Source organism: Protobothrops mucrosquamatus, unplaced genomic scaffold (genome assembly GCF_001527695.2).
Source record: "Protobothrops mucrosquamatus isolate PMUCROS unplaced genomic scaffold, P.Mucros_1.0 scaffold2180, whole genome shotgun sequence".
NCBI classification, from domain to species: domain Eukaryota; kingdom Metazoa; phylum Chordata; class Lepidosauria; order Squamata; family Viperidae; genus Protobothrops; species Protobothrops mucrosquamatus.
In genome coordinates this window covers 334,780-347,479 of record NW_015388273.1, presented here as the reverse complement: position 1 = coordinate 347,479, position 12,700 = coordinate 334,780, and the positions used below count along the sequence as shown (strand labels likewise).

Below are 12,700 nucleotides of genomic sequence, written 5' to 3'. Positions count from 1 at the left end.
TATCTGCATGCTCTGTGGGGTCATTGCCAATTCTGCCTTTTCTTTTTCTTTCCCCAACATGGTCCCTATCATTCTTTGACCTGTAGGAGAGGCCATTATAGGTGTGGGATTTGTAACTATTTTTTTTGCCTACTTTAGTTGTTGTTGCTGTACTTGTCATTTTTATTACTTGAATAATATTTCTCCACTTTTGCATATACCAATTTATGGCAAGTTGTTTTTGTTGATCAAATTGGTTTTCAATCTATATAGTCTAAGCTTAAATATGTAAGTATATATATAATATAAATAGCAAAGAATATATATATATGTAATATTTCTAATTATATATCACTATATATGACTATAATACCTTTATAGAACGTTATTCTTAGGGTTAATGTTAAACAATACAATTACAAATAGAGCTATACCTTTCCTTGTCCCACTATTATCTGGTATAATTTATAATACTCTTATAACACTCTTAACACCTCTTATATATGTTGCTATAACACTACACACAATACATATACATATGCTATTCTCTAAGTATTATCACCACTCTTATTTTCATTCACTATCACCCTTATTTGAGTAAACACCAGTCTCTACATTTCTTTACTATACTATAATTACTTTCTCACTTCTATTTAATTCAATTACTCAATTATACTTATTTCTATTCACTAATACAATTCATTTACTTCATTCCTTTTAATACATTGCCTGATGCCCTCTTTTCTACTTGTAGCTTAGTCACTGCTTGTATATGAGTGCTACAATATTGCATCAGCCTTTTTTCTCTCTGTCTCAATTTAATGTATCCACCAAATGTCACCTTTTTTTTCTTCTTCTATAAATCTAATATTTCCAGAATGTCTACGTCACTTTACCCAGATATATGTCAGTTAAAGTCCAAATTTCAATGCTCTTTGTTCTTCAAAACTAAGTTCCACTAAGTAGTGTTAAATTTCTCCGTTATCTCATTTCACCTTTTAATCCTTATGTTAATTTTTCAAAGTCCTTCTTAATCACCCTTTGATGTCTCTGGCCGTTCTTTCTCCAGTCCTTTCTCTAGTTTCAATCTCTACTTCTTGCAGCTCTTAAATTCCAATCTTTCATGCTTTATAAACTTTACTGTGGGCTCTCTGTTTCTTCATGCTATTCTTGTTCTGCTCTATCGCTCCCTTCTCCGCGCTATTCCAATTCAGTTGCCGCTGTGTCTCTCTCCTTATTGCTTTGCTTTTTCTGCGCCTTCTCTCAGCCAAATGTTCCTCACCTCCTTCAGGGGTTTTCCTCGTCTCCCGTACGAAGCTGTCAGTTCTACTTTTCACTTCCCTCTCAGACTGTCGCCATCGCTCCAGGCCGGCCTTAGAGACCGGCTTCTTCTCCGCCAATTTTAAAAGTGCTACTCCTGTCTGCTCGGGTGTTTGCGTTCCACCCGGCTTCTCTGAAGCTTCCTCTTTAGTTTACCAATCTCTCCGGGATCGGCAAAGCCCTTTCTGGGCTCTTAGCGAAGATTTTTCAGGATTTAGGAACAGAGATCTGTTCCTTCACCCGCTCCACGATGATGTCACAGTGCCTAAAGAACCAAAGATATAACAAATGGATAGATGGATAGATGGGCAGACAAATAGCTATGACTCCCAGTCTTCAATCTTTAATGCATTCCAATCAGACGCTGTGGTTTAGAGATAATGGGGGGTTGAGCTTTTATGTTCACCAATGCTGCTGCTATGCAGTCTTTGCTCTTGAATGTTCAGATAATAGCCTGAATAAGACTGAAATGAAATAAGTATTTATGTATTATGCCTCATATTTATATAGCTACCCATTTTACAAAAACATGTTCTAGGCAGTATACAACAATGAATTAAGAAGAAAAATAATTAACTATATAAAAACAATTGCCATTAAAACTATTTTAAAAACTATAAAAACCAGCTGTAGAAAGGGTTGCATTGCTTAATTTAATTAGTTTAATTGTTAAATAAAAACAAAGTGATTAAAAAAGAGTAGTATGCTAAAATACCATGTTAAATATGTTCAAAATGGAACTAACATAAAAAAATTCACTTTCATTGTTTTGGGGTTGTTTTGTGTTTTTAAAGCAGAATTGTTTCAGAATTGTGTCTTTGGCTTAAAATGTGCTTTACAATTGTGTCATTACTTTACAAATAACTTTTTTTTTTCAGAATATAAATAATGTATTAAAATTTAGTATAATTAATGTATGTTATATTACATTTCTGGGGATTTCATCTCCAGCTAATATTAAACACTGTCACAATTTAAAAGCAACTTTTGACGTAATAAAAATTAACAGAATTCTTAGTTTCTGACCATTTATTTCCTTATAAATTTTGCACCTAATTTAAGGATGTTTGGATCAAAGAAGAACTAGGCCATTAACTTGGGTGGAAAGGCTTAGTTTGGGGCATTCTTGAATAGGAAAGAATTCCAAATAGGAATGCAAGAATCTATCACATTTTTCATTTTGGTTTTTTAAATGATTGTTTTAAAAATCCAGCATTACACAGTTATATTTAAAAAGTATAGCAGGCAGATTTTATTATATATATTAGTAATTTTAATCTGGCTTCCAAACTGTAGCTGCTAAAAGACAATATGAAATGGCAACTTGTTCAATATTTAAGAATTGTGGACAAAATCTCCAACATATGAAAACGAAAGAGAGAAAGAGATGATGATGATGATGATTGGAACCTGTATTTACTCTGGAAATTCAAGAGTGAGTCTGAAAGCAAAACTAAATCTTACACAATTGTGGGGGGTTTTTTTCAGTACAAATCTCATTGGTTTGAATCACATTGGACAGTTAATGACTTTGTGTCTTTGTCTTTGTGTCTTTAGTGATATGCATGTTTTTGTTGCTTTGCCAAATCATATAATAAAGTAAGTTAGTTGAATAGTAAAAGAAAGATTATTGGGGGGATGGAGAGATGGGAAGAAATCAGCCAAATTCCTAGTGTCCTAACATTCACAACTGAAGAATTAAATCTGAGAAGACACTTAAGATATTTAACCATTTCTTTCAGACTTTACAAAATTCCTTCAGGTATTACTGCTTTGTTGTCTCCATATTAGCAGATATATACAAACCATTCTAAATATATATATATATAGAGAAAAGGAGAATACAGATTTATTAAATATAGATTAGATACTGCATAAATGTTGATGGAAAAAATGTCCACATAATTTTGTAATCTTGCAAAATATCTAGTAGTAATATAATTGAAAATTGAACTGAAAATTAATTTCATTGTTTACAGTGAAGGTAGCATCAAAAGGTGACTTATGTGCATGGCTAAGATAGCATTATTCAGGCATGATTTTAATATCTCCTGACATAATCTCAAATATAGAGTTATATTTGTTTTAATGAAGTCATTGAAAGCTATTAAATTATGAAAATTCAAGTAGTGACAATCAAATTACACAGATGCATCCTGATCACCAGGGACCTATACTTTATTCTGTTCTAATACTGGTTTCAGTAGATTTCAAAGATCTTTCAAAATGCAAAGATTTTCAACTTTATGAATATATTCACCTTCACTGAAGCCCATGTTTTAGGTCCATGGTACAACATATTGTGGAATAAAGATCCAGTAGAATATTGATTGGCCATTTTCTGTTATTTTAGAAAATATCAGGTAAATGTTCTTCAGTCTCTTTATTTTACACACACACACTCAAACACAAACACAGACATTTTTACTTTAACTTTGTTTTGTTTCTGTATTTCTTTTTTTTCTGTTAGCTAACCTGGATCTTTTATAATTAATAACAACAATAATAATGGTGATGTGTAGAAATAATTTTCCATCAGCATTCTCCACTAAGATTTACAGTTTAGCTTCTCTTCAAAATGAGCTCATAAACTTCAAGGAAGAGTATAAGTTTTCCTCCATTACACTTTGGAGAGACAAAAAAGCAGCACATATTTTGATAATTATGTGGCATGTAAGACACTGCACTGTCAAATGAAAGCCTAGATCAGCTAGTAGAAGGTTGCTACATGTTTCTTACGCATGCACCAAAGTGTTCTATATCTTTTTATTAAACAGAGGAACCTACACAGTACGATTGTGCAAATCTAAACAGTGGTACTTCAGAATACATGAGAGCATATAACTAAGTAATTTTTCAGATTATTTAAGCGGCCACATCTTTTTCCAGTCAATCCAGTAAATGCACCTGCTTTGAAAGATGTTCCAGTGGCTATGCATGTGGACCCAGTAAGAAACTGCTTCTGACGAATGGCTGGAAAAGATGCTGCTACTTTTACAATCTGAAATAAAGTGCTTTATATCCACTCCTGTGTATTCTAAAAAAATCAGTATGAAGATTTGCATAGCTACTGTATATAGCAAATGATATTTCTTGTGTTTTAATAATCAGCTGGTTAATATCCTTTTAAAAGGTCTATAGCACATATGGAAAATGTTTTATTCAATTTAATTGTGGGATTAAGAAAATAATTTCATTGTTGTTTATGTTAACTGGAGATTCACTGCTATAAAAAAAATCATTTGAATTTTACCTCTTGTTTATCCAAATCTCTGTTTTGCAGTTTGAATCTGAAACTTCACACAATGTAATTCTCTTTACATTGTGATTATATATGTGAGGGAAGAGAAAATGTGCTTGTTTTTTACATTTTAATATTGTTGTTTAATAATTCAGAGAATATTGTAAACAGATAGTTGATCTTTGAAAAAAAAAACAGCTTGTAATCATTTAGAAAGTAATAAACAGGAATAGCTATAAAAATGTATTTTAAACTGGCTCATAGTACATTTAAGTTACCTACAAAAACTCCCTAAATTGTGTATTATTCTGTTTTCCATTTTATATTTAGTAGTTGTGTTCCAAATTGTTTTTGTTTTTATTGTTTTTACTTTAGCATTTTTAGTTTTTCTATGCTTTCTTCTGGTTATTCATTAATAAGAATAGTAAAATCAAGATGTAAATGTAGATAGATCTAGATATGCTGGGGAGTTGAGATACATATATACACTTACATACTGATATACTGTATTCACAACTTTATAAAATAAGTTCTTTGCAACATTTCTTTTATCTGCCATTACAGAGTTTGGACTCTTCTCTTGTTATGGAATTCTGACTAAAATTCACCAAATGGATCACTATCCTTTCTGTCAGAAAGGAATGTGTCACATTTCTCTCGAGTAGTTAAGCAAGAAACTATGTACTGTATATTCATATGTATATTCAGCAAAGGAATGAAAATATCCCTGAATGTGGTGGGTATATACGTAGGGGTGTGTGTGTGTGTGTGTGTGTGTGTGTGTGTGTGTGTGTGTAAATGATAGATCACATTTTTCATAGTTTCAAAGATACATCTTGAAGAAAATAGAGAGGGAAGAAAAGAAGTGTAAAATAAGTCTAAGAAAATAGATTAATCTTCCAATATAATGGAAAATAGAAACTAGATGGTTAGAGCATTTTTGCAGATCAGATATTCCTTTTGCCTCTGGCCATGTTAGCAGTTGGATATTCCTTCAACTTTAATTAAATTATATCATAAGCAGCAGTACTACTTGTATTCACCCCAGATCTTCTGAATGGCTCATTTTACCATATCAGATTATCATTATCTTAATTATGAATATCAGTTTGACTTTCTTGGCATAAACCTGGTATAGATTGCCATTTCCTTCTCTGAGAATAGCAATAACGCTAGCACTTAGACTTCATAGTGCTTTACAGCCCTCTCTAATTGGTTTACAGAGTCAGCATATTGCCCCCAACAATCTGGGTCCTCATTTTACCAATCCGGAAAGATGGAAGGCTGAGTCAACATTGAGTCAGTGAGAATTGAACTGTTGTCAGTAGACATAATTAGTCTGCAATACTGCATTCTAAGTACTGCGCCACCATGGCTTTTTCATATATGCCCCAGTATAACTCAAAAATAACTAATGAAAAAGTACAAACCCCTTAACCCTATATGGTAAGGATCTATGCAGGGATGTTTATTTTTTAAAAAGTGGGTGGATAGATATTCCATCAAATGATAGCACCAGGCTGATGTTTTTGGATCTAGACGGTAGACAGATTCAGACCTGGTTAGCATTTAGATGGTAAGCCAGGAAGTAAAGTATCAACAGTTAAACAGGGAATATGCAAAAAATCCAAAATGAGGACATTGGCGAACCATTTCTGAATGGTTTCCAAAAATACTGCATGGATATATGCAACAAGTTATTAAAAGTGAATTTCAACTCCATAAAGACATTATTATATGCATATAGACCCTAGTTCAATTTTTGCTATACATAATACTTTTTTTCTATTTCCAGAGAAACAAATGATTATAACCAGAATAAATCTCAAAGATTTTAAATATTGTATCTGCTTTTATTCTCAGTGGCTGTTTAATTGTTATGATCACATTTTAACCTCTGTTTCTCTCACAGGTCTGGATGTGTGGAGGTGGCATGTTTGATGTTCCATGTTCTAGAGTTGGGCACATCTATAGGAAATATGTTCCCTATAAAGTCCCATCTGGCACCAGTTTAGCAAGGGTAAGTTCCTGGACTTTAATAACCCCTGACTGTTAAATCTACATTACTTTTTTGCTTTATGTTAAGTTATAGTCAAATATCACATTCCCAACTTCCAATATTATCTTGAAGAATTAGGAATAAGAAATCACTTTTAAGGAATATTTTAGAAATACAAACACAGCCACAGCTTAATAGGAGTGGCCAGTCACAAAAAAACACATTTATTAGAAGGAAAGCTGGTAATTGCTATCTTTTCACCCATTATATCAGTTTGCCTTTTTTATTTTCTGGGCAAGTGGAAGCAATTCTCTGACCAGGAGTGCCTGTTGTCAGCTTTAATCTGAATATCAGCTATATGCCCTTTAATGGATCAGGCTAGTCTAATACATCATATACTAACACATCATGTTTACATTTAATTTTTGTTAAAAAGCTTTTACAGAAATAAAAGAGAAATGTGAAATAATATATCATAAGAGTAAGGAAAAGAAAAAAGAAATGTAAAGTAAGAAAATAAAATATAGACTTCCGGTTCCGGATCACAGCATGTGCAGTCGTGCAGAGAGCTCCGTCTCTTCGCCAGCTGCTTTCCCTCCACTGGTAGACCCTTAATCGGGTCGAAAAGTCACCCTGGAGGGGCGACCACCATCGAGGAGGCCCTCGTTGACTGCGGAAGGGTGGCAGTTCCTTCCGCGGTCCAAGCTAGCTCCTTAGGGCCGTTGGAGAAAAGATCGGCCAGTAAAATGGCCGATCACCCAGCTGCACCAGCCGAAAGTCAGAAGAACAGCTAAGCGTGAAGAACCACTGCGAAGAAATCTGGGTGAGACCTTTCCTTCCCTCTCTTAGCCCCAACTATTTTCCTGTAAAAAGCCTCTGAATGACTTCCCTGCCTTAAGAGAGCGGCATTTGTCTACTTGGGAAAAAAAGCTTTGAACAAAACTATAAAACAGTAATTTTTTATTGGATATTTAATTTTTGGGATATTTTGGGGCCCTGAAAAAATCCTTATCATAGAACATTATTATTATTTTATCTACTATGCTGGAGATATTTGCTTTTTCCCCCTCTATTTTCCTAATGAGATAAAAAAAATTAATTCGGAAAAAAAGATTTTACATCCTACTGAGGACATCTTGTGGTGAAAAGTGTTACTGCAATTGTACTTTCTCTTGGTATTTGAAGATGGATTTGACCTTCAAATGATAATAAAAGGGAAAAGATAAAGGCCTTGAAACAGCTGTGGACTGAATTTGCTTATTAGAAATTGTAGAGGTGGATATTTGTTGACTTCTAATAAATATAGCTTCTACTAAAGGACTATTTTATCATGGAAATGGAAGAATCCTACCCACAGCTTGATTATGAGCTTATATTGGAAAAAATCCTGGAAGCTACAGAGTACATGAAATCTTGGAGAAAAATTAAAGATCATTTTGCAGAACCACAAACTGAAATTCAAATCTTAATGGACCAATCTATAGGCCAAGGAACAATAAAGGAGAAATAGACTAGCTTTAAAGAGGCCTATATGCAACAGTGCACACAATTTAAAGAGATGGAGGAAGAAGCTACTGATCAATTGAGCGTTAGAAAAATGCTTAACTTAAAATCTCAAACTGAGACTCTAATTGATCATTCCACAAGTCAACTAAACACTACAGAAGAGGATATTTCACAAGCCTACGTACAAATTATGGAGAACCCTGATGATCAAAGAATGACTTCAACTGAAATACTTGCATTCTTAAAAGCAACAGGAACTGACTTTCAGATGCGATCTATTGAAAGCTGTGATAACCTGGATAATCAACTAGTAACTGCAACATGGAACATTTTTTTAAAAAAAATATTTTGTTGGTTTTTTAATTTTAACAAAAAGTGCTTAAGACACCTCATGGTGTTTGGGTAAACAAACATTTCAAAGTAAAAAGCATACATAAACAGCTCAGCTTAGTACATTCACTATCATCTCTCTATTTCCCCCAAATAACATAATGGATTTGATATATTCCATTTCTAGCTTAAATTTCTATATGACTAAACCTGTTTTAAAACTTTATCAGTTTACAATTACCATAATCAAATATTGTTTTACTTCAATAGATTATCACTTCAAGTATCTCTTCCAGATATGTTCAAGCTCTTAATTTCTCTCATCCCTCTTTTTATCACCAATCTCATTTATTTCTTCTTCCAATAATAACTAACTTAGTTAAAAATTAAAAAAAACAATGTTAAATCTTAATTCATTTCAATTCATTAGACCAATTTCAAATTCCGTCCAATTATTTATCATACCTTATCAAACCATATTATTATACACAAAAATCACCTAGTTAATTTAAGCACTTCAGAGTTCCAGTCTAAAAATTCAATGTTTTTTCAATTCCAATACATAATTTCCCTCAAAATCAATCTTATTCCAAAAGATATATTCTTAATCTCTTTAAACATATATGTATATATGCATAATTATATATTTTTTTATCCTTAATACAATCCATAAAGCCAAGTTTTCTTTTTTTTCACTCCACTTTTAACTTTCATATTTCTGTGCCAGGCAAATTTCCATAAAACAAAAGAATCATCTAACTAATTTAAACACATATGTATACAATTGTATTTTTCTTACTTCTAACTCTAGATCATTATCCTTGAAACAAACCTTAAAACCAACATTGCCTTTTAATCCATTAAACAGTTTTAAATTTCTTTTTCAGTCTAATTCTGGTTTTTTTTCTATACCACACAGGCTTCCATAAAAGCGCCTCCCTTTCAGCCAGTGGATCCATTTTTGTTGCTTGTAATAGTCTTTGAGAAAATATAGATCCCTTCCTCTGCAGTAAACATCCTTTTCTCTTCTTCTTGCAGCGTCATTGCTTTGTAGTTTGAAATCTTAATCTTTGCTTCTTCTGATTCTTTAAGTTGCAGAAGACAAGGTTGTCAGGTGAAATAAGTTCCTCTTCTATCTATGTAGATTCCTCTTCTGGTATATTTTGATTTTTACCATAGTCAGATGTAGCCTGGACATCCATTTGGACCAATGTAGTAAAATCTCTAGGTCTTAATTCTAAAGTACAGATTGTAGCACATATTTCTTCAGTGGTCTCATAAATCTTTTTCAAAATAAATGCAAACTCCAGTTGTGGCTGAGGTTTCTCCATTTTAATGCTAATGCTTAAAAGAAGGTCTCTTTTTCTTTTTTGTGGGGACTATATTTAATAGAAAGCATATCCACCCCCACAGTTTCCACAGCTGCACAGCTTATCTTTCCCTCAAACATATTTTGAAATTCAGTGTTCCATCTTTAAGAAAATAACCAGAAAGTGCAGTATTAAAATGTCGCCACTAGATGACCTCAGTGAGTAACAAAGGTCTTTTCCAGAAATCAATTCCTTTTTTCTACCTTTTAGAGTATAATGTATAAGAAAAGAAATAATCCAGTTCTTGACAAGAGAGTAGAAAACCTTTTCTGTCTTTTTTTCCTTTTTTATATCCAAAGAAAAAAATATAGATAACAGTAAAATATAGTCTTTTTCTATATTGATAGAACGCCTTTCTTCCCCCAAAAAAGTAGAAGCTGCCTTTCCAAGCCAGGGAAGTAATTCCAAAAGCTCTTACAGGTAACAAAAGAAAAAAAAATAGAAAAGAGAGAGTTGCAAAAAAAGTTCTCACCCGGGTTCACCACGGGGCCACTCACAGCTTAGTTGTTCTCTGACTTACAGTCTGAAGCGGCAGGGCGATCGGCCATTTTACTGGCCAATTTTCTTCTCCTTCGGCCCTCAGAGATCGTCCGGACAGCTGGAGGAGCCGCCGCTCCTCCGCAGCTGGACAGCAGCCTCCTCGTCAGAAGTCGCACCCTCCAGGGTGACTTTGGAGCCGTATAAGGCTCCACCGACGGAGGGAAAGCTAGCCGGCAAGAGGACAAGTCTCCCCGCATGACTAGCGATGCCGCGAACCAGAACCGGAAGCCCATGGAACAAAATTGACTATACTATCCAGATAATACTGGAAGAAAGAAAGAGAAGACAACTTAGACCAGATTGATGTGTTGATAAATACCCGTACTCAAATACTGAGATTTGATTATACAGATGCGGTATTATGGAAATCGGCCTGGCACAGAAAGAAAGCCAGAGTTAGATTTAAAAATGTGATTTAAAATTTTACTTAATGGGTTAAAAAGGCTTTAGAGATCTGGACTGATTTAACAATTAACTGAGTATGTGAAGTTAGCAAGATGATATTTTGCGTAACAATATGCTTGTTTTAGACATGATAATTATTTGGACGAGATTTAAATCTTACCTCATGGGCTGAAATGATTTTTTTCTATAGAAATAGATTGACTGATAGATTATATATCTAAAATAGAGTAGAGTAATATTTTTATTTTAAGTAGGATAACTATTTTGTTGTGGAAGAAGAAATAAGAGAGATTTGTGATAAGAGAAGAATTGGTACTAATCAATGATCTATTAGACTAAGAAATAGAATATATGTGGAAATATTAGAATGTTACTGTCGGAATATTATGTGTATTGTAGAAGGGACCACGAACACGAAGCCAAACAACAGCAACGAAGCTCACCATCTCAAATCCCCCTGCAACTCAGACTAACCTGAGCACAACAAAGCCCCCACCCAAACAGAACACTCCCCCAGTCAATCAGAGCACAGCCAACCCCCCATCCAATCAGAGCACAGCCAAGCTCCTTTACCAATCAGAACACACCTCCACCCAATCAGAACACAGCCAAGCTCCCACCCAATCAGTTCAAACCCCACTGGCAGTTAAAAGGAAGAAACAGCTGCGATCACCCATTACTCCTAGAAGCACGAAGCTGAAGACACCAGCCTGAAGATGACGAATGTCGCCAAGATACTTCCAATTTTACGCGGGAGAAAACCTGAACAACCAAAGACCTACATACAAACACCCGCAAAAACCTCAGAAAACAAATATCGTACCTCTATGGGGAGGAAATCCACCATATGACCAGGACCTATGAAAAACTCGAAGTCCAAAGAGCTTCCATTTTATGTGACCTCGCATTCCTACGCAACTGCCGAGATCAAAATTTAATCCCCACATGCTTCCAATTGAAATTCCACTCCAACTCTGCAGCCACCAAACGCATCCTGAAAAGAACAGAATTGTCCTCACACTTCATCTCAAACTCAGCAACAAGATCCACCCCGCACTTTGGGACAAATCCAAACAACTCGCCGTCTGGAGAGCCGAAACACAGACCACCCTCAAGACAGACACACACACCAACAAACTCCAAAGACTACAAGAACGCCACAAACAAACCCCTCCCCCCTCACATCCACACATGAAACAAACAGTGCATAACATCTCAGATAGGATCCTCACCAAAGCCGAAACCAATGTCCTTTCCAAAGGATTCAACTTTGCAGTCGCTCCCAAACACATCCCCGCTGAAACCATTATATGCGGAGTTGAAACCAGCCTGACCAAAATCAACCCCGACGACGCTAACAGAATCAGACTCGAAATCACCAACATCCTCTGCACCAGCAAGCCACCCAAAAGCAACTTACCCAAAGAGGAACAGACAGCACTACTTAACCTGAAAGAAGACACCAGCACAATAATCCTACCAGCAGACAAGGGCAACGCCACGGTGGTTATGAACACATCTGACTACCAAACCAAATTAACCAACCTACTCCAAGACTCCACATACAAACCCCTAAACACAGATCCCACCACCTACCTGGAAAAAACCACTAGATCCAAAATAAAAGCCTCCCCCATCAGCGAAGAGATCCAGCAAAGAATCATTCCCAGAGAGAAAACATCCAGATGCCCTAAGCTCTATGGGCTCCCCAAGATACACAAAGAAGGAACCCCACTTAGACCCATAGTCAGCTCCATAGGCTCACCTCTACAAAACCTAGCCAAATTTCTCGCCAAACAACTACAACCCTATGCAGAATCCATCACCTTGTCCCTGCTTCGTTCCTGCCTGCTGTTACCCTCGTGCCACAGCGGGGGTTCTCTCCTTTTACTCTTACCAGCGCCTTCCATAACTATCCCATTACTAGCGCTCTCTCGTTCAGTCTGCTGCCAGAGCGTTGTTAATTGCGCTGGAGGGGGGTGTTGTCCCTCCTTCTGCCTTGATCGAGTT

The 12,700-nt window shown here is 35.3% G+C and overlaps 1 protein-coding gene across 1 annotated transcript in view; it reads left to right on the top strand.

Moving 5' to 3' along the window:
* GALNTL6 (polypeptide N-acetylgalactosaminyltransferase like 6) overlaps positions 1–12,700 on the top strand; it is a 527,250-nt gene that overhangs the window by 395,931 nt on the left and 118,619 nt on the right. Inside the window, exon 8 of the mRNA XM_015824280.1 lies at positions 6,453–6,560. Coding sequence (XP_015679766.1) covers positions 6,453–6,560 — 108 coding nt within the window. The remainder of the gene's footprint in view (positions 1–6,452; positions 6,561–12,700) is intronic.